This window comes from Coturnix japonica, chromosome 9 (genome assembly GCF_054131305.1).
Source record: "Coturnix japonica strain WE chromosome 9, WE-NBRP24, whole genome shotgun sequence".
NCBI classification, from domain to species: domain Eukaryota; kingdom Metazoa; phylum Chordata; class Aves; order Galliformes; family Phasianidae; genus Coturnix; species Coturnix japonica.
In genome coordinates this window covers 28,234,773-28,257,516 of record NC_140671.1, presented here as the reverse complement: position 1 = coordinate 28,257,516, position 22,744 = coordinate 28,234,773, and the positions used below count along the sequence as shown (strand labels likewise).

General features: G+C 42.6%; 1 protein-coding gene across 2 annotated transcripts in view; it reads left to right on the top strand.

The window, feature by feature from the left end:
• PEX14 (peroxisomal biogenesis factor 14) overlaps positions 1–22,682 on the top strand; it is a 70,646-nt gene extending 47,964 nt beyond the window's left edge. For both annotated transcript variants that reach the window (XM_085509016.1, XM_015882386.3), the window contains 6 exons: positions 5,672–5,794; positions 12,068–12,153; positions 14,375–14,477; positions 15,734–15,831; positions 18,786–18,877; positions 20,853–22,682. In XM_085509016.1, coding sequence (XP_085365142.1) covers positions 12,115–12,153; positions 14,375–14,477; positions 15,734–15,831; positions 18,786–18,877; positions 20,853–21,318 — 798 coding nt within the window. In that variant the 5' untranslated portion in view covers positions 5,672–5,794; positions 12,068–12,114 and the 3' untranslated portion in view covers positions 21,319–22,682. The remainder of the gene's footprint in view (positions 1–5,671; positions 5,795–12,067; positions 12,154–14,374; positions 14,478–15,733; positions 15,832–18,785; positions 18,878–20,852) is intronic.
• Positions 22,683–22,744: the final 62 nt, after the last annotated feature.

The window sequence follows — 22,744 nt, the reverse complement described above, 5'->3', positions numbered from 1 at the left end:
TTTATGGCTGTAATATCAAGGTGCTGCCGTCGTAATTTCATGCCCCAATGAGAAGAGCAAGGTCGAAGCAAATGCTTCCATCGGCATCTGCTAACACACTAACTCATAAACAAGGCCCGGCTGGATCAGGTGGCATGGAATAATACAGGCTAATGAAATACAGCACAGCTTTCCATTACTGTTAGTTTTTACAGTGTCGTCATTACGTGTAATTTATGTTTAAAAAATTCAATTTTATACAAGGCTCTGGGAAATAGGGGTCTGCAGGTCACCCGACGACTTTTAACTGCTCTGAGAGTCCTTATTGCACTCCACTGTTCCAACAAAATGTTAATAATAAATAAAAAAATTCCTCTTTTTCTTTTTCTCTGGTTTGCATATCTTGCTCCGTCCTTTTAATTACAAGTGGCCTAAGGAGAGTTTGGGGCTCTGGCTGGTGTCGGGAGTTATCCTCTTTACTGATGCTCCCGGAGGGGGGTTACTATCTGCTTGCTTTTCTTTCCTCTATCAATCACCTGGGGTCCTGTAAATGGAGTAAACACAGCTGAGGAGAGGGAGATACTTAACAACCTCTCTCCCAAACCCTCACCCTCTGACATTGCCCTCCTCTCCTCCATTACACTTCATTTTATTATAGACTCCAAAAAGCCTGGTCAGGAAGAGAAACTGCTGCCAGGTTTCTTTATTTATTTATATTTGTAATGCCAACGTACTTTTTGGTTTTAACCTCTTCCTCCCTGCTCGGCTGGCTGTAATTCTTAGCACTGCACTGTCAGGCAGGTTTTCCTTCCTTACGGTAGCGCTGTGTTACTGAGCTCTGAGCACCTTTATCAGTTCTAAATAGAAGTATATCATGTTTCTTAAAGATTAGAACTGCATAATTAGCAGTCTCCGGGATGAATTAAGCTGTAAGAATTCAAAGCCCTTTGAGTAACTTCTGAAATGGTTTTTATTTTTTGCATTTTTTTTTTAACCAAACAATCGACACCACTGATTTTCACTTTGATGTTTGGGTTCCTATCCACAGTATTTCAGTTGGAAGAGCAGCAGTAGGATGTTTACATTCAAATAAAGGGTCTCAATGTGATGAGAAAAAGAAATCAGTGATGTTTCTGAGACCTTAGGTTATGTTGCAGTGTTAGGTTGGGTTTGGCTTCATGAGAACCCCATGAGCGATGGTGGAAGAAAGCAGATAGGGTCAAAAGAGTGTGCCTTCAGACTTGAAGAAATGTGTTGAACTGAGCACAGAATGGACCCCATCACAAAGAGAGTCACACAGCTCTGCATGTAGCCGACTGAACAGGTGGAATCATTAGTCTGGATCAGATCCCAGAAGGTTTTTATGATGATTCTTTTAAAATGTGTCCATGTTCTTTCTGAGCAGGGTTGACACGGTGGCTTCCAGGAACAGAAGCGTAATGCTTTTTTCGAGATGTCTGCAGTGGTTCTTCCTTTCAGTCACGTGCCCCTGTGCACAAGCTTGGTGTGGTTGTATAGTTTACTGTCACTAAACAAGTTGTCCAGATCTATGTTGCTTTCTTCTGACTAGAAAGTGTGTGCACATGTGAGGCAAACAACAGGAAACCCACTTTGCTTGTCTTTGCAGAAGGGGAGGTGTGATGATGGCTCTGGGGCCGTCTGCCAGAGAGGTAATAAAGCTGGAAAAACACAAAAGGAGTGTTTAATTCTTTCCACCAGAATATTTTCTCTCTTCCTAACCACAAATTTTATCCCTGCAACGAATGCTGCCTTTAGCTTGGGAAGATCTTGCATGAGTTACTGGATTGAGCAAAGCAAGGAAGAATAGGAGAAAAGAGATACAGGCTCAGTGGATGGGAAAGGAAGAAAAGGGGCTGTCACTGATGTGTCAGAGAAGATGAGAAACCTTAACAGTTCATCTAGTTAAGCTCATGCGAGGGTTTTGCATTGCAGTTAAATGCTGCTGTGTTTCGTCCAGAGAATGGAGAAGGATGGATTTATATTTATTGGGCTCACATCTCCTGAGTTTTTCTTTCTGACTATGCCAGAGGTCTGGTTCTGCCCTTGGAGCACCTCTCATAGCTGTATGTTTCACTTCCTCATCTGCAGAGTGCGCCTAACAGTGCTCCTCTACTTGAGAGTGATTATAAGAGGAAAAATATTTTAATGTACACAAGGTCCTTAAATTAACTAGCAGTGGATATTATAAAAGGACATAAGTTCTTGGGCTGCGGGGCTTTTTGTGCAGTACCAAAGGTGGATGTTTTGACAACCCATTTTATTCTCTGGTTCTGTGTTTGACTACAATTTACAGAGGCTGAGTGATCCCTGAATACGGAGAGGCAGCAGTGGCAATCACAAAGGAGGGTCAGCGAGGACCTTGGAATGCAAAACAGTCGTGGGCACTGGATAATTCAAATCAACACTCCGAAGCCTGGAAAGGAAATTTTAAGGCTTTGTGAAAATTATGACTAATTCTTTGCTAAGGCTGTGGTGCAGAAGAGGAATGAGATGGATGGTTGGGGGAAGGGAACAGGTTTGCATTCTGTAGGGCTGTGAAGACAGCTTCCTTGCATCCTTCTCCTCAGCTCAGTCCTTGCTCAGTACCCTCTGCGGTTAGATTATTCCTTGCAGATAGCAATCAACTGGAAGGAAGTGTGTGTCTAATTTGCATGAGATTATTTAAAACAAAAAAAAAGGTCTGCATTAGTCAGGGTGATGGTAAACAACGCAAAGAGATGCCTTTTATAATATAGCTGTGGCTCAGCTTTCAAAGCCAAATATAATTCACTTACAATTGGCAGTTTCCTTTATTGTTCCTTTTAACCTTTTGCATTCTGCATGGTCTTGATCTTGCTGAAACTTTAGGACGACTGAAACGTTTGTTTTCCAGAGTGTTGAGAAAATGGATGTAGAGTAATTCTTCTGTTAAAGTGAGGTTATTTTCTTGATGTACCGATTAGAGAGTGGGTTATATTAAACACAGAGCTCTGGTTTTTGTGGCACAGCTTTTGCATCCAGGGGAAGTGATGTTATTTTGGAGTTAGCAGCTTCATGCTCGATTCAGACATTGTGTGGATCAGGGTTATTTAATCCAGTGATAGAAGAACTATGATAAAACTCAGCTGGGTGAGATATTGGAGAGGGTGACATTTTGAGCTGATTTAGAAACTCACACTTTTCTATGCAATTAATACATGGAGGTTGAATAATTTGGAGCCCAGAAAACTCACTCGTACTGCATGCACGCAGTGGGTGTAGGTGGTGAATGTGGAAAAAGATCAATCCAAAGGGATTTCTGATGAGTTACTTCTAAATGCCCAAGGACAGCCTTAGAACATCCCTTACATTTTTGTTAGTGTGTATGAGAAGTGGCAGCCTTGAAGGCAAGTATATTTCTGAATGCACAGCAGCCTGGGTGCAGCACAGATTCACTCCATATGTATGCTTAAGAATCAGCTCTGAGAGATTTTTCCCTTGATTCTTGGAGGCCTCAATGGCAGCACCTTGGAAACATCTTGTTCAGATGAATAAAAAGGAGGTGTTCCAAGGTGACAGCACTCCTGGTCTTCTCCGGTAATGAGAAAGGGAAGTAGCTGTGATGTTCTTTTATATGATACCTCTAGTACCCTTCATAGGGCAGAACAGTCCAGGGAGGTAATGACAATTCTAATTTGCACTACGCTGTGCTCAAAAGGTTCCCTTCATTCTGTTATTCACGTTGGCTTTTTCTTCACCACCTGGCAGGGTTTTAATGGAAGCAGGGATACTTGAGTGTCACTAGCTGACAAACCCACTGTAATACTAGGAGGGCATTTTACCTGCAGAAGACTTTAGGACTTTTCTAAAACAAGATGAGAATCAAAGGGGCAGCATGGTTGGGAAGCAGTGAGTGTTGTTTCCTGTTCATTTGTAGAATGAGGAAAGGATCCTCTGTAACTCCCAAATGCTCCTGAGTGTTAAATATTTGTTATCCTTGCATGGTAGAACAAAATGCCCCCACTCTAGTAGCTAGGAGCTACATTTGCAGCCAGCAGCTTATATTATCTTGTGTCTGTCTCCATCTTGATGAGATTCCATAGCTGCTAGTGATCTGCAGCACTGGCATCTGTTTATGCTTTCTCCTATATTGAATAATTAGGAGCTGGTTAAAACAGTTTCTTTCTTATTAGGACTTATCTTTTTAACATGGATTAGACACTGCTTTTGTGACCAGAAACAGTAGGCTGAGCTGATGTGTCCATGTGCCTTTTATTACTCTCACTGCGAGTCTTGTTCCCTTCTGCTTTGTGTGGTTTCGGTTCCTTACTATTTGAGGCACGCATCAAGTAAAAATAAAAGGGGCGTTTGTTCAGACTGCAGGACCAGGGATTAGGAGCTTCGGGTTCCTGGTGCTGTTTCTGATGCTGGCAGTACTCTGTGGTGTAAACCACCCAACTTCTTTCTTCATGGACCTCGAATGGGGATGATGGAGAGAAAGAATTCACCCATTTTCTCCCACTGCTGTCATATTCTCACTTAATCCCTGCAACACCATGAAGTGGGCTGCCCCTTCTTTTCTAAATCTCTTCCCTTGAATCTGGAGCTGCACTTCCAGCCTCTGGATGTTTTTTCATGCATGCTGCATGTGCAGTAGAAAGCCTCGAGTTGCTTCAGATGTTTCTTATATCAGGACTGCTGGCATTCTATCTGCTTCTGTGCAGGGAAATAACATACAAATAACGCCCAGCTGTCCTGGCCCACATCATGGTTGCCATCTGAGCACTGAAATCTTTTTCTAGAGGATGTTTTCTCATGTAAGGAAAAATAATGCAGCTGTGCTTCTTTCTTCACAGATGCTGGACATTGTGAGTCCTGTAGCTGCTTTTCTTTTCCCCCTTGTTGGCCAAATCCTTTCCACATGTTGTGGCCAATTACGGATGGTCATCCTGGCGTTTCCTGATGGCAGGAGTAACTGCACCAACGTGTTCCATGTGTGCAGAGTGACTGCAGCTCTGCGTGAAATAAAACCCAGGCTGCCCTAGGGCAGTCTAACCAGGCAGCAGTAGGCTGGGGCGATGCTGAGCTGAAAGTTTGGGCTTGGCCTTGTTTTGATCTGTTTTTGTTATAGTTTTATTTCCTCCTTGCATTCTGTGTCCCATTCATACTAATCACAGTCAGTCCTGATTTTTTCTTTTTATTTCTGCATTTGTCATAAAATAAAGCAAATTATTCCCGTCTTCGGAAACGATCTAGACTAATTAGTCGTCTAACCCAATAATTAGTTTTTTGTTTCCCTGTCTGTTTTCATGCATTATTGTTAGTTTTTTCCCCTCTTTTTTTTTTTTACACCATTACAGATTAAAATGAGCCACATTTGCAGTTGATGGTATCTTTTTTTCGGAGGAAGAATGGAGAATTGCAATAGAAAGCTACTTCAAAAGCAGCAATAAACTCAAGGATAAATTAAGGAAATTGAATGAGCCACATTTGGAAGCAGCGTTGAGGCTAATATTCTGTCGCTTAAGGTTAAATTGCAGCAGAGAGAGAGGGAGAGATTCCAGCGAATCCAAAATTGGGGAGGCAGCACTGCTCAAGTTGGTGACAAAATTCTTTGCAGCTTGAAAGGGTTCTGCCTTGCTTTGGAATTTAATTATGTGTGCATCAAGTGGGCAAAGGTGCTAAAGTGATCTCATTTCCTCTGCTCCCCCAGGCCTGACAGATGAAGAAATTGACCTGGCTTTTCAGCAGTCGGGCACTAGCGTGGAAGAACCACAGTCCCCAGGTCCTTCTTCGCAGCTGATCCCAGCTCAACCTGCTCACCCTGTGGTATACAGTAAGTAACCCCTTGAAAAGCATTTCTGGGCCAGGTCCTCGATTTCAGTTCATATAACACTGTAGTTTTTGTCAGAATCAAATACTGAATGTTACTTTGAGTGCTCGCCGTAGCTATTGATGTCTGTGGCGAGATGGAGCCACAGGACCATATTAAGATAAATGTGATACAAATGATCATGGTCTACAAAAGTAAAATCCAACACAAACCAGCCTATGACACCTCTTGTCATGAAGGGTTATAGTCAATAGAAAATAGCTTCTGACTTTCTCTACGGACTTGAAAAAGCCTTAGACTTTAGAAGATTTCCCTTCTAAACCTCAGGGTCATGCTTCCCTTCATTAGTAGGGATTCCTAACATACAGATCACTAGTATACAATAGAGCTGATAGGTTCTTGGATGGATGGTGCATCCTTACTTCGCTTATGCTTGAGAACTTATTTTCTTAATCAGCCAAGCAACTGAACAGTTAATGCCTTAATAGTTACTTGAAAGAAGTTTATTTCCAGCAGGAATAGTAGACCAGGTCTTCAGGACTTAGTCTGTGACTTCCCATGTGTGAGTTTAAGGTCTGGCACATTGGACTGCCAGTGTGACTGAGTTTTAACAGCGCTCTGAAATTACAAATAATAATGAGCATTTAGGAGCGATGCTTATTTTTATCAAGATTTCTATCTTCAGTATTAATGTAAGAGGTGACAGCAGAAATGCTGCGCAGGCAGAGTGAATAGGATTGTATGATGTTGTGTACAAAATGTACTCTCAGAGAATTTTTAAAGTCCCAACATAATCTCTGTAGGCTTAAAATTTACATATACATTTGCATTTTAAAATAAACCTCGCAAAAAAGTATCTAAGCTCCAAACAATAAAAACCAAAGTACACACCATTAAAAATCCATCAAAAGAAGCTGCTCAGCTCACATGTGTGGCTGGCAGTTTGCAAAGCACTTTGCTTACCTGCTGAGTATTAGGAATTGGATTCTGATATTGTTCCTAAGCAGTTCTAGCTCAGATACTGACCAGTGTAACAACCTGCGTAGGGCTGTGTTTATTAGTTTATGATGTAGTTTTGCTGTTGTTAGAGATAATACTGGACTCGTTCTCTGAGTTTTGAAATACTTTGGTTTGCCACAGTCTGGGAAGAAAAACATTTGTGATGGAGTTTGGTTCAGAGCTGGAATATTTCTTACAGTGGTACTGGGGTGTGCTGGTCAGCTCCAGGACTGCATTCTGCCTGCTGAGCTCTTAATACTTGGAGTTCATAGAAAATGCCAGAAAAGCAAAATCTGAAGAAACAGCAAAATTGCTGAAGAATCAACATCAGATCCCCTGTTAGTGCCCATCACTTGGTTGTTCAGCTGTCTCCCATCAGAGCTGAACAGTGCAAGAGTTGATCTTCTCTTACTTCCATCAATACAAGGACAGCGGGGAAGAAATGTGCAGTTCAAACTGGAAAGCACTGTTGTTGTTGTTCACCCTTACAGCTTTATCAGCTGTTTTTTCCCCTCTTTTATTTTGGTTTTCCTCAGAGCACCAGCTCCCTATTTCTTGTTAGTAGGTTAAGAATCATAACCAATATTTAAAAATCAAACATTTCCCAGGAGCTGCTCCAAAGAGAGCTCGGAAAATATTATTCTGTAATGCTTAGAAACTGAAGGTGAATAAAAATACCACCAAAGCCGAGCTTTTTTTAGGAGTTTTGATTGTAAACGTATGCCCTGGCTTCGTGATTTGATTAGTGCTTTTTAAGTAATCTGAACCAAAAGCTTCTGCCTGTGGGCCAGGCTTGTTTAGCAGCCCACAACATCTGGGAAGCAGTGGCAATAGGTTGATTGGATACTGTTCCTCCCCTCTCCAGCCATTCTTTGTAGACCTTCTGTTTAACCTTTAAATGGATGTATAAAAAGAAGAAATAGCTGAATATGTAGGTTGTTCCGAAACTAATGCCTCCTTTTGATTTCCTTGCACACCTAGAAGGGGCACAATGATATTATTTGATAGAGCAGATTCTCAGCTACAAAGCAGTATTTTTCAGCATGGACACAACCATTAGCTGTGTTATTTACCTGCAATGAACAGGAACCTGCACCAGCAGAAGTGACCACTGTCAGTGTCAGCACTGCTGAAAGGCATCACCCAATGCCTCACTGTGCTCACCTCCATTTGGTCTACATAAACATTCAGCGAGTGTCAATGAATGCCACTAGCTAAAGGACTAATGAAACAGGTAAACTGCTAAATCCAAAGGTTGATTTGTGGGTGGGAACATCTTAATACTGGAAGTGGTGACAAGATTATTGGTTACATGTGCTTTTTCTATAGAAGACACATGAGTTTCTTGTGAAGCAGAAGCTGATGTGCTGGAGGTTTGGTCTCAGAGACTGGGAAACACTTTGTATTTCTGAGTAATTTTGATACCTTTAGACTAAGTCATGACACTAGAGAGAGAAAACTACACATACAGAGCAAAAAGAAGAGTTCATTGAGGTATGGTGCTGCAAAGCGGTAATTAATGACTTGAGAAACCTAATTTCTCTTTGTTCCCCTACAACCAAGGTGTTTGTGTTTAAGGCCTGTTAGAACTGTGGGTTACAGGTGCAGAAGTGTGGCTTCAGAACCATCTCAGGAGCTCATGCCAAGCAAACAGCAGGGCTGGTGATCTTGCCAGCAGTTCCCATGTAAGATGTCCACTCTTGTGAGTCAGAGCAGTAAATCCTGTGAATGCTTTTTTTATTTTATTTGCTTGATCTTCTCCTGCTGTAGTCAACTCAGGCTGTTCTTGTTTCTGAAGTTGCAGGAAATAATGTATACCACATAAATACTTCCTTTTGCTCGAATTCTACTGCTGGTGCACATATTACTCAGCATTCAGGTCTTTCATTGGAAATAACTCACGTCAGTGCTTTCTTTTCCTTTAAGAGTTCAAGAAGTGTATTTGTACACATTCACAGTAGCAAAGTCATTGTGTGCTGGACTCGTGGGCTTGGTTGAGGTAACTTCAGGGGGAAAGAGAGAAGAGTGATGCTTTGAAAGTTTCTTGACGCTGTATTTTAGCTTAATGGGTTCTCTACTATTTCCCCTCCCTGTTCTGGAGGAGTAACTCCTTCCCTCTGGTTTGTACTTTTGCCAAGAGGTGTCAAAACTGCTTTAAAAAAAAAAAAAAAAAAAGGCTTAAAAAAAGCTTGAATTTGATTAATGTAGAGAAACAAGACTTTGCCTGACTGATAATAAAACTGATAAATGACATTTGAATTACTTGTAGCGGTAATTTATTACATAAAATATCTTTTATTTGACATGCGATTAGTTGCTGGAAGCATCACTCAATCTGACTAGTTTAAACATGCTCTAAAATGAACCTCCAGTAAAAAAAAAACCAACCAAAAAACCCAGGGTTGTCTGCTGTTGGCGTTATGAAATACACTAATCCAGCAGTGAAGACAAAACTCTGACTTTAAATATTTAAATGATTAATTGGGTTTATATATTTTTGTACCTTTCTAACCTTTCTAATTACATACAAACTCAGGGGAGTTCCTGAGCGAGGTGTGCAGAGCCGTGTGCTGCTCGCTGCTATTGCCTGTGCTCTTCACATGGTGTTTATGGTCTCTCATGTATGCTATTCTGTAGGGATTTTACACCGCCTTTAAAATCAGCTGCGAGGGCTTCTCTTGCCTTTTGGTTCTCCTCCCGCCCCTGTGTCTTCATTAGGAGGGAGGCTGTAAAACACAGGCTGCTTTTTCCTACAATTAAAAATGGTGACTGGAATCCAGACTCCTGTCGCTCTTTCCCCATCCCCTCTCCATGGGTTCACTGTTTGCTCTCTGAAAATCACCTTTTCCGGCCTCAGTTTCTGCTGTTTTATATGTGGTTGTTAGCGAGGGGCTGACCTTACTTGGATGCACGGAGCCTAATTAATTGATGTCAAGAAAACTAATTCTGAGGTGAGTGGGGATCTTCAAAATAGTGTTTGCTCAGGAAGTGCAATTTACAGTTGCTGTTGCAAATGAAACAGAGTTACAGCAGGGGAAAACGCTGCTGTCCTTCCCAGGATTTCTGAGGCAGGAGGGTTCACAGTACCTTCCCAGTTCTTGTGCCTATTCAGAAAGGGTTTCATTGCCCACAGGCTCTCTGGGCTGTGAATCCTTTTTTGCTTCCTCTGCTTTTTTTCCCCCAGCTTTACAAATGGGGAATTTGAAGTCAAGTGTGAGCTGAGCCACGTTCAGCCCTCCCTGCACTGCAAACAGAAAGAAGATGGAATGTGGATTCCAGGCAGAGCTGTGACATTCTTCGTAGCATCGTAATATTGATGTGGTCAATGCACAGTCTTTACTGTGTCCCTCACGCGCTGAGTTTTCCTCTCCACCCCCCTCACTTTTTCTTTTGCCACAAGACAGAATTATTTCACACATCTCTAAAACGAGTAAAATGGCATTTCAGCTTCTTGTCTTTATAGACTCTCTGAACTTTAGGAAAGATCAATCTGGTCCCTTTTCATTAATAATGAAAACCAGGGGGCAATAAAATGTTCTTAGCTCCAACATTCCAAGAACAGAGTGAGAGATGAGGGAGGTGAAAGGGCAGGGTGGATGGGTGCTACAGGTGTGCCCATCCTGCCCCGAGGTCGCTGCTGCTGGGGACAGCCCAGGACAAGCTGCAGCTGGACACACCGACCTCTGAGCTTCATTAACCATTTGCAGTAGGCAGCTCAGCGCTGTCATGGAAAGATGCTTTCAGTCAGGAGATCAAGGCAGAAATTGGACACTGGGAGGAATTCAGAGTTCAGGTACCAGAGGCAGCCGTGGGAGCAGAGTGAGGATGGGGAGCTGGGGCGGAGGGCTGGGGTTTGCAGCAAGACTAGCCAAAGATCATTTTAAATCCTGACATGTACGCAGCCAGTTACTGCAGCTTAGCTGATGTGTGTTAATTCATTATGTTAAAAAGTTATGATAATTTGATCGTGTGCCTAAGTTCCAATAGTGCAGCCAAATCAGCCCCAAATACTGCTGGTGTTACTATTCAGGGTTCTGGCAGAGCTGCTTTAATTTGTTCTGATTTCTGGCCAGTGGATAATCTGAGAAACTCTATCCTGAATGTAGCAAGAAGGTGGAGGTGCCAGTGGTTGGGTCAGTGCCTGTCTAAAGGACCTGAGGGCTTGGATTGGGAATAATCACTGCAGTGAAATTCCTGAAGATCTCTGCAACAAGAGAAATGGCAATAGGTGAACAAAGCAGAAAGGAGACGAGCTTCCAGCCATGTCAGCTAGTAAAGCACAAATTGAAACTTTGGAGAACACAATGCGTTCCCCAGACATTGCAGGTCACATATAGAGTCAGATCTGTCTGGTTAGAGACTGCACACCAACCTCCTCCTCATCAGTTCTGCCCACATCCTGCCACTGAACTTCAGGAAAGATCACTCTGCATCCTCTTTATTAAAGAAAACCGGGGGCAGTGCAAGATTCATTAAGGGAACTGTGAGGGAGGTGAAAGGATGAAGCTGGGGAAAACTACAGGTGTCTTCTGATTCTGCTTGGAGGAGCAGAGTGTGCCATGTCTGCTTTGTTGTTTAGGCTCATGTGCAGAGTTGTATGTTACATGTCTCAAGTTTTTCTCTCCTCCTTCACTTTTCTCTATATATATATTTAATTGCATGTTTTGTCTTTGCTGTTTGTATGTGCTTTGATCCCCATTCACAATAACAGGCTTGAAAGACACTATATCCTTCCTTATTGAAAGGGTCTGTAACTGCTGATATGGTGTTTATAAACCCATTTATTGCCCTAACAGTTTTCTCTTCTTCCACTTAATACTTCCTTTTTCCTGCACTCTTCTGAGGCTTTGTGTTTGTCCTCAGTTTGTAAAAATTGCAGTACTGAGAGGAAGTGGTATTCAAGTAATGAGTTAACCTTAGCAAGCACTGACACCACAGTTGTCTGGCATGCATGCAGTAAAACTCAGAGTGCTTTTTGCAAGGAAAGAGTAGGGAGAAACAGCTGTTGTGATTTGTTTGACACCTTGAGCAGGGCCATTGTCAATGAAGAGGTCTGGACAGATGTTTCAGTGTTGTAGGGATGGGAGCCTACAGGCTGTACCTAAAGGCTACCAGCATCCTAATGCCATTAAGTCCATTAATTCCATTGAATCTGTGCCTGCTAAGAAACTGAAGTAGCATTGTTCAGTGCTGTTTTCACTGATAAAATGGGAGAACAGTTGAATATGTTGTGACCTGCACTTCTTCCTGTGATTATTTCTTGATTTTCACTTTCAGATCCACCTGGCTCCAGATGGCGAGATTATGGGGCTTTGGCTATCATAATGGCAGGAATTGCATTCGGCTTCCACCAACTTTACAAGGTAATATGTCCCTCACTGCTCCCAGCAGCTTACCCTGTACTTTGAGAGGACGATGTTACACTGCTTGTATCCAAATGCTCACGTTGGTTCTACTCTGGTGAATCATCTCAGCTCTTACTGCCACTGGTGTATCTGAGAAATGTAGGCACTTCACATGAAAATATGCAGGCAAAAAATGGCAGGCAATCAAATAATTTTCAGCAGCGGGTCTCTTAACTGCTAGAAGGAAGGTCATTTTCATCACATATATAAAGAAAAACTTATTGAAACTGAGCACAGGTCAGTAAAGGGATTTTCTCAGCATGGGCCAGTAGATATTACTGTCATATCCACAGCCTAATGGTTTGTGCACTGCTGATCCTGCACCCTGTGTTAACAAAGTCTTCTTTGACTGGTTAGAAGGTTGAAAGAAGATGCTAACTTCCAGCTCTGCCATACATCCTATAGTTGTATTCCAGAGTACTTAGACCAGCATAGAGCAAGTGTGTGTTCTCTTGTGTACTGCAGAGGCAGGAGCCTCTCCTTACTTCTTGTGCAATGTTTCTCTCATTTAACACACTTGTTCACTCTGGATTTGCTTTTCAGCATTGTGTTAAATTATATTAGATAATGCTACAGCCTTGTTTAGTATAAATGAAGAGTTGGCCTTTTTAATTTTTATTTTTGGTAACTAAATTTCTTATCCCATCTTCCCATTAATTTCCTGGATCTTAAAGTAAGAGAAGGAGGCCAGATTTAGCAACATGTTTTATCTATGCAGGCAAAGTTACACGATTTAAGAGGATGGCTTTTTCTGAGCTATGGTATCCCCTGTTTTTTTATGTTAAAGAAGTGATGCCAGCCTTACTGATCTTTTCATTCTGGTGAAGAGTGGTGTGGCTGATCAGTGTCCAGAGAGATGTTCGGACAGCAGCTGCTGGGCCTTGCAGACCATAACACATCACTAAGTGACACATATCTAACACATAAAATTTTTGGCATAATATCACTAATGCTGTTAATACACCCTACTGCTGTTTTCTTTGTTTACAGATTTTGCTTTGCTGTCTATCCAAACCTCATAAGACATATTGTGTGCCTATCAGAGACCCATATTGTTTTATAGGAGTAAGAAATCTTTGGAGACAGTTGATAAATTCCCTCTGCCCTTCATGGCATTTTGAGGGAGTTTGCAAATAGTGATTTCTACATGAAAGATAGGATGCTAGGATGAGGCATAGTTGTCCATGTGTGTTGTGTAAGAACTAAAAGAGAACTGCTTATGAGAGCCATCAAAAGCTATTTAGTTTTCAGAATGTCTGAGTGCAAACATATGTGCATACATATGTGTTGTGAGGGTAAGAGCTGTGTACAGCGACAGGGAAATCTTAAACCAGCACTGTTAAGTGTAAAAGAGTGCTGTCCCATACGTGTCGGTTTGTATAATGAACTCTGTCTCAGAAAGGGTTTTGAATGCGTGCCCTACAGTGTGTGTGCGTGCATCAAAAGCCAGGGTGAAGAACTGATAGATGCCAATAGGGTCATTTCCACATCCTAGAGCATTGTTCTCTCATTCCTTTTCACCTGCTCTTTGTTGTACTTGGCTGTGCTCTTCTTAGAGTGCACATCCAGTTCCTGTGAGTAGTGCTGGCAGAAGAATCTGTGGTAGTTAGGTGAGAGTTGTGACCTGTTAGGCAAAAATCATCCATTGCAAGGGCAGAATGATGTAGAGCAGATCTCTGCTTTCCCCTCCACTGCTCTAACCTTCCCAAGCCAGACATCCCAACATTTTATAACAACTTTTCTTCCCTCTCTTGTGCTTTCTCTGTCCTTTCCCTGTCCTTTCCCTTCTTCATCCAACTTCTGCATTCCCTGCCTTGTTGGTATAGCCCAAATACTGTCAACACCCTTACATTTGTGAGCGTAACATCTGAAATTGTATCCTATATGTCACAGTTTTTTCTCTAGATGTAGTTGTCCCAGGAGACATTAAACAGAGTCATGGACTGTTGATCAGCATCCCCAAAACGTAACCACAAAACTCATACCTTTTTTTCTGCAATTTCTCTTCATGCCTATGTTAGAAGGAGTTTCTTCTTTCAGCCAGGTGTGTGGGTAAATGATCCCTGGCTCTGTGGTAAATACTGAGGTTTGGATAGTGGGCTTTGAGGTCGTTTCAGAAAGATTAGAAATTTATTTTGCATACCCCTGTTTCCTAAAAAAATGTTTGTGCTCCGTGCAGAAATACCTACTCCCTCTCATCATGGGAGGCAAGGAAGATAGGAAACAACTTCAGAGGATTGAGTCAAACATTGCTGAGATGAGTGGCAGCGTGACACAGACAGGTAAAGATTAATGACTCCATCAATTCACCCCTCAAAGCCTTTCTCCCTGTATCCTCCATTCTGCCGAGACCCCCACCCTCTTCTTTCCCTACATCTCCACTTTATGTGGTGACTTCATTTATCTGCTCTGAGAATCTGTTCACATTTGCAAATGAAGCCGCCGTCATTTCGGTTTAATTTGAAATTGCTTGTTTACTGTCGGCGCGGCCTCAATTAATTATGTTTTTACGGAAAGGCTCCCAACCTCAGAATATTAATAAGGGGAATAAAATGACAGCCTTTCGGAGGGCTGTAAAGTTCATTTTTAATTTCTGCTTCTCTGATGTTTTCAGGGGCTTTCTTTTTTTTTTGGTGTTATCCCCCCACTTTCCATCTGAAAATCCAACGCAGGGTCAGGAGAGTCTGTAATTACTGAGCCTCCCTGACCTTGGCCACCTTCTCTGTTATTGACTCTATAGGGTGCCTGTTCATTACCTGATGCCCTAATGATGGTCTGGATTAGCTGTTACCTGTCACACCAAGAGTTTTTAATTTTATTTTATTTTATCAGCTTGTTTACTGCCTGGAAGCTTTGGATAAAAGTGCCAAAGTAGAAAAAGTTCTCGTGCAACTGGAGTTGGAGTCTAGTAGTTGTTCAGTATTTGCTATGGTGTAGGAAGGAAATATTGGGTGTTCTCTTGAATTAAAAGAAAAAATGGACAAAGTATATGCAGTGGACGGGATGGAAAAAAAGTGTGATTTTCAGTAGTGTTTGCTAAAGGTATCGGGGTGAAGAAGCTGGAGAGCTGAATGCAGGACGATGCTAATTACACTTTTTAGTGGTGGGTGTGAAGATAAGCATCTTTCATTTCTCATGATACCCTGAGGTCAGTCCTGAGACCAGCCTCGTTCCAGGCTGGAACTGGCCCCAGAGTTTGCCTGTGTGAGGCCCGAGACAGATAAATGATACAAACATTGTGTAAGTTCAGGGAGATGTACAAATCATAAACCAATATAATTAGAAGGGAGAGGTTTTGGACGGATATACTGTGGGCTATAGACATCTATACAATGGAAAGATAAACTAGAAATACTGGAGGTTAGATGCAGTGCAGGTAGATTACCCATAGTGCAGATAAATCATATGGATTAAAGTGAGCAGGCGGGCATAGATAAATTAGATATAGTAGAAATAGAGGCATCTTTGTAGTTAGACAGCAGGAAGGACGTGTGTGTATGTATCTCAGTTTAACACTCTCCTGCTTTTTTCCTCACAGTGACTCAGTTACAGACAACTTTAGCAGCTGTCCAAGAAATGCTAACCCAGCAACAACAGAAAATCCAGGAGCTCACCCAAGAACTGGCTGCTTCTAAGGTATCCACCTCCAGTTCCTCACGTTTAGAACATTACCTAGAAGATGTGTTCAGTTTCTTTGCATCTAGTATCAACATAGGTTGTATGTTTAATGCATTGGATTCTAACTGGCTACCCAATGAAATATGAGGGCTGCACCAAAAGTAATGCCTCCTGTTTTATTATGTTGGCCCATGATGCCGGGGGTGGATGTTGGTGGGATGGCAGTAGAGGTTGAACCTTCCCACCAGCATTCCATTACGCAGCATGCAGACTTGTGTTCATTGGTGGCAACAACACATAGTTAATGGTGGTGTCTGTGTTGAAAACTGGTGTTTTGTAGCTGAGAGTTTGCTCTATCAAACAGTGTTAGTACTCTTTCCGTCTGTTGTAGTTCCCATGGAAATAAACAGGCGGTTTATTTTGACAATAAAGCCACTGGTTCTAGCTGGTTTGTATCATTACCTGTGTTTTTAGGTAATCAATTTGAACCAAAACAGTTTCTTTCTGGCAAGGAGACAATATTTTTTGTCTAAACTGATTTGCAGCTATTGGCCTAAGCATTCTGTCAGCCATTAGGTGTTGGCTAGATGTGAGTTGGGATGGATTTAAAGCAGAGCAACAGAGATGGCATCTTCCTGCCACTCAAATTCAGGATTATTCAGGTTCCAATAATCTTTTAGTGTTCTCAGTACAGGGAGAGACTATTCTTTCTACTGTTAAATCCCTTACACAATGCCTTGTAATCTTCTCTCTGTAGCACGAGTGCTTGACTTCTCCCTGTACCTATTCTTTAATCTCATACAAACCCTTTGATGGTGTGTAACTGGTGGGCCACAGCTGACTTTGTGGTGTGCATGCTGTACAGTAGGAATCCCTCAGTGGCACAGCTGTAAACCTAACCATGAAAGTCAGTTTATGGTCACAACACTCTACTTCAATTTTCCTTGGGAACTGTGGCCTGTCAGTGGCCTGGAGCCAGTCCGGAAATTGGAAAACTGTTTTCAGGTCGTAAGTGTTAAGATTAAGGCCACATGTTGAGCTTTTAGAAGGGAAAAGGGCATAAGAGCCTTGGTGGTTTAGAAAGTCCTAAAGAAGTTTCTCCTGCCCCCCCCTCCACCCCCCACACTGAAATGGTAGCACACATTGTTATGATATCTAAACCTCATGTGTACAAAGACAAACTTGGGCAACCCCACAAACCAAAGAATAAAAGCTGTGTTTTCTCAGCTGTAATGTAAGTTTTTATATCTGCTTTTCAAACTCCTACTGGCATGCTGTAAAAAATTAAAAAGAGGGACTTTAAGTAATTAAAAAGCGTACATAAAAATTCAAGGCTTGAGTTTTCTACAACTGTTTTTAAAGAGACTGGCTAAAAAGCCCCAGATGTCAGATTTTATTTCTAAATCCTAGGCATCTGGCACCATATGTGTTTTGGAAATTTGAGTCCTTTGCAGGCCAGTGAGTGGAAATCACTCCCTTGTTAACGTGCTGCTGTAGCTTTCAAGGTCTTGGAGAGCCAGAACAGTGGCTCCTGGATTCTTGCTGTCTGAGGGCTGGGAGTGTGAATCCCAAGGGAACACATCTGTGTATATCACAGCTACTACAGGCTGAGCTGCTCCCTGGGTTTGCAGCCCAGGAGTCCCTGTGCAGGGTGCTGGCTGTGGAGGTGTTCAGGGCTGCCCAGCACTAGAGGAACTCTGTCTGTTCTAAGTCTGGGGTAGCAAGGAGAAGCCAGCAGCCCTGGCTCCATCCCATAGGAGCTGGCAAGAAGGAGGTTTTGTTCTTCCAGTCCTGGCTTCCTTCATCAGAGAATTTACTGGGATTACCTATGGAGAAATGCTCATAAATGCGTTCATTCCTATCGGCAGCAATTACTGTGGGAAGTGTTAGAAGTGAGTGTTCTTTGGTCCCAAACTCACCCATCTCTGCAGGAGTTGGTACAGCGTTTGGATGGGGTTAGTCGTAATGTGATCTTGCTTTCAGAATGATGTCCCCATTTTTCAAGTTCCCCAGAGGGTTAAAAGAAATGCCGAAAGTATTGTCTGCAGCATGTTCTCTTCAGTTGTTACCTTACTCCAATTTCTGCCTGATACCCCATAGCAATTCAGATGCAGTGCTGACAGCAGCTTCTATGAGTTACTTACCATCTTTCCCCACCAAACTGCATTCATTGCTTTGAAATATCTGAGAGACTGTGCCTAGTCCATCTGCTTCCTGGAGATACAATCTGGTAACTCAAGTGTAGCTTTAATTGTTCAGATCTAATGCAGAAAGTTTTTGGAGCTTTCAGGCATAATTTATTAGTCCACCTCTAAGCACCACAGAATGCAGGTAATTGACTCTTTATTTCATGATCTAGGAGAAATGAGGGTGTAGTTTTAAACCAGTTGTTAATATGTGATATTTGAATCTATTGCCTCAGCTAAGTGGAGTAAAAGGGAAGAGTAAAGGGCCTGATTCAGTGCTACTCCCACTGCCTTGCTGGATCCTCATGCTATAGAAATCATTCCATAGGTCAGTGTCAAATCACTTGGTTTACATCTTTGTGTGTTCTTCCCTGTCTGACACGCTGGTGCAAAGCATGCTGTGCAGAGCTTCCTTCATCTGAATTCTCAGAAGTGCTGGCTGCCTTCTACAGGAAATAAAAAAAGGGTTCCCTTGAGATGCTTCAGCAATGGTTGTTAGAAACAGGATTAATTAGTCCCCAAAACTAAAAGCAAATATTTGAATTGTTGGAGCGCATTGAAACAGTTATTATTTCTGATCGTTGTGGGGATCTGCTCAGGTCCTTCTTCATTGTGGAAGTTATTTTGCTCTGATCAGAGATTTTAAAGGATTGAGTTTGTCCTCAGCACTAAATTTCCTATTCCCAAATGGGAGGAGAAGGAAGAGCAGACAGAAAAAGGTGACATTTTTGAGCTATATCTGGGTTCATACTTTGATCTTTGCATCTTTTTTTTTCCACGTTATAGGCCACAACTTCCACCAACTGGATCCTGGAGTCACAGAATATTAATGAATTGAAATCTGAGATCTACTCGTTAAAAGGACTCCTCCTGAACCGGTATGGATGGAGTATATTGATAGAAGATGGTTGTGTGGGGAAGGGTTGCTTTCTGGGATTCTCTCAATCATAGAGAGGAAGAGCATTTCCAGCAGGAACCAGCTCTATATCCTGTTATTGCTATTTTAATAATACCACTCCACTATCACTTTCTATTTGCAGGTCTCAAAATGCTTTTCAAATTTGCCTTACATCACAGAGTGCTCTGGGTAATTAATAATTACTAAGATTTTTTCCTTTTTGTTTTTGATAGAGAAATTCTCTGCCATTCCCAGCAGGGAGGATTCCTCCCACTTAGTTTGAGGGGTTGACTGCATCTGAGCTGGCCACCTCTGTTCTGTTACAGAGAGAACCACTGGTGGATGCAGTTCATGTGACCTCTTTATGGTTAGGGATAACCAGGTCAAATGACACCTCAGCAGAACCTGTTCTTCTCCACTGGCTCGCTCAAGCACAGACGTATTATACTATAGATGTCTGAAATGATAGTAATACAAATCCCAGCCTATGGGATAAGTTATGTGAGGAGGGAACAGATCTCAGTTTGAAGTTCTTTTATTTCTAAAAACACTATTTAAGTGTTTATCAGCTGTTGATCCTTTGATATGACTCCCTAACTTCCTTCTTCATACAAATAACTCTTCTCAAAGCATCCTTGACACCAAGTCTTTCTGCTGTCTACTGACGGCCAGCAGCAGAGGAGCAGCAGCTCTCCAGAGTGAGCAAGGGTGAGAGCTGTCATTAGCAAAAAATCTTTTATGCAGCTTTAGGGATAAAAATTGTTTTAGTTGTTCAGTTTCCAAGAAGAAAAAAAAAAAAAAAAAAAAAAAGGTAAATGATTCTGCAGTGAGGAGGCAGCAGCAACACGAGCCCAGAAAGACTCCAGAACGAATTCGTTGATTGCATTTATGATACTGGTTGAATGCAGATGTTACTTATTGCCCTCTCAGGAGACGGAGGCTAGATCAGCAGTTCTTCCATGTAGTGGTGGCAGAGAAGAGGGAGGTGAGAGCAACTACTATTCCTAATTCAGCTTATAAAAGTGGACTCCATTGTGTGCAGTCATTCATTGTAGGGGTGTAACCAGCTTGGGTCTGCTCTGCTTTTACCCATGGCACAGCCAGCTCACCTGAGGGGCATGAGAACCCCCTCCACACAGCATTACAGACATGAATCTGATACCTTTTCATACTCTCACTTTGCACACACAAAAGCAAGGATGCATGGGGAGCAACAGACCAGACGTGCTTTTCTGCTTTACTCTTCATGATGAGTCCCTTTCTGAGGGCATTAACACTCCCTAATGGATCCCTACATTTGTTCTTTTTGGAATTTATATTCTCCTTTTAGAGGTGGATATTAGATTGACACTGTCAAATCCTTAAAGCCCACCTGGAGAGGACTCACTGAGGACAGAGCAGCCAGATTCTCAGCTGGAGCAAGTCAGTATGTCTCCATTCAAATCAGAGAAGCTAAGCCAGTTTGCAGCAGCCAGGATCTGGCCCAAACATGTAAAGTGCGTGCTGGGACTAGGAGATAGTCTGGACTGTAATAAGCCAGCGTGCAATAGCTGTGTATCACAGTGGAGGCGAGAGCCAGGTGGTGAAATTTCTTGGCTGAGGCACAAGGAGCAGATTTCTCTGACTTCTTACTCCAGTGGGAGTTTTCCTTTCCAATTAATTAGTGATTGTTTTATAAGGGACACCCATGTCTTTCCAGAGGCAGCATTCCTGACTGCTAACTTACTCTGTGAAATTGGCCAAACAACATCAGTTCAGACTCAATTACTGGTTGCTTGTAAAGCACTTTGAGATCCTGGCTGAAGAAATGAAATGGCCTTGTTCTCATTCATTGAAGTTTCAGTCCTTTTTTACATGGCTTCCCCAGTACAAATACTGTTCTCTCTAATGATAACCCCTCTGTTTTTAATAAAAGCCCCTTTCTCTCCTTTTCTTCCCCCTTTCTTTCCCCTAAGGAGGCAATTTCCTCCCTCCCCTTCTGCTCCTAAGATCCCATCATGGCAGATCCCCGTGAAGCCAAGCTCACCCTCCAACCCTGTTGTCACCAACCACAACAGCAGCAGTGACATCTCACCTGTCAGCAATGAATCTACCACCTCCTCACCGGTCAAGGAGAACCACAGTCCCGAGGGTTCGAAGGTCAGCTGCCATCTGCTGAGCACCGAGGAAGCCAACAAGGCAGTGATTGATGTCAAGAGCCAAGTGCGGATGGAGGTGCAGGGTGAGGAGGAGAAAAGGGAAAACAAAAGGAATGAAGAGGAAGAAGAGGATGATGAAGATGATGACGTGAGCCATGTGGACGAGGAGGAATGTATGGGTGTCCAGACTGAGGACCGGAGAGGAGGGGATGGGCAAATTAATGAGCAAGTGGAAAAGCTACGAAGACCTGAGGGGGCCAGCAATGAGAATGAGATTGACTAAGGCTCCCTGGCTTCTGCTGATGCTGCTGTACATCTTCCCCAGCCTCCTGCACTGTCCCTGGTGCCTCTCCCATTTTGTGGAGTGCCACCATCCCTTCCAGTGATTCTTCCATGATTGACCTTGAGCAGGGTCGTGATTGCCTGGTGAACAAGGTGGGCCGTTTCACCACATGGCTGTGCAGCATTGCAGTGGCTTCTTCTTCCCTCCCAGGCCCACCTTCCCCCCATGAGCTGGGGTCACTGCCTAGGCTGGAAGACCAATCGCCTTACCATGCACCACAGCAACAGAATAAATCCCCTTACAAAAACATCCAGCATCTCCTGAAGTGGTCGGCCTCTTTGCTACATCCTAGCAAAGAGTCCTTCTATGCCGTTTCAGAAACCTGTCTGCCCTGAAGTTTTTGATTTCACAAGCCTTTAGTCCACACAGAACCCAAAACAGTTCTCACTGTTTCCCAGAATACCCCTCAATTTTATTTCTCAAGCTAATTGGTATTCTATCGCCAAAAAAATGATGATTCCTCACCAGTTCTCAGTCACAGCCACCTTCTTCCAAGCCTTATGCCAAGCCTCAAGTTCCTGAAACTACCCAGCATATAAAAACACTAAATTTCTGGTGGGGTCCAAAGAACACTATTTCCACCCCACGTGCTCTTTTCCATTCATCAGAGTGGCCTCTTGCTAGGAACCGAGTCCAGGTTTCGTGGCCACAGTAAAATGCATGAGAACAGGTGGCTTTGTTACTGATTGCTCCCCTGTAAAAGGACATCTTAAAAGATAACCCCACACGTGGCAATTACTCCCCTTCTTTCTCCAAAGACAAGGAGCTAGCATCAGTTTTTGACATCTTTTATAGCTGTCCTGAATGAGATGATATCAGATGCTGAAATAAGTGGGTAATTTTGAATCTTTGCAATGGTTCTTAGCTTGTTTTTCTCCCCAAGTGAGGAGAAAACCCATATTAAATGATCAGCTGAGATCTGCACCTATCGGTGACAGGCACCTGCTTCAGCAAGGCAGTCTTTACAAGACAGAGAACAATTCCAGCTCTGAGGTACACCACAGGCCCTCTTGCCCAGTCCAGCCATTTATGTTTTTTTGCCCTTTTGGGGCTATATACCAATCAAACTGGTGAATTTTGAAACCTCTCATTTGCAGCATTGTGTTCTCAGCTGTTAAAATGGTGGTGTCCAATTATATTATTCACTGCATCAGAGCCTCTTAGCGGAGCAATTCTTGTAACAACTGAGTCTCACTGTCCTCACTAAGCAAGCGTGCTCGTCCGTGTGATCATGTATAGATTTCAACTATAAAATATGATTGTATATAATTGTAATAAATATGAGTTACCACTATTTAACACCAGGCTGTTACTGGATTACTGTGGCTCTTTTTTGGGGGAGAAATATACAGGTAAATGGAGGGAA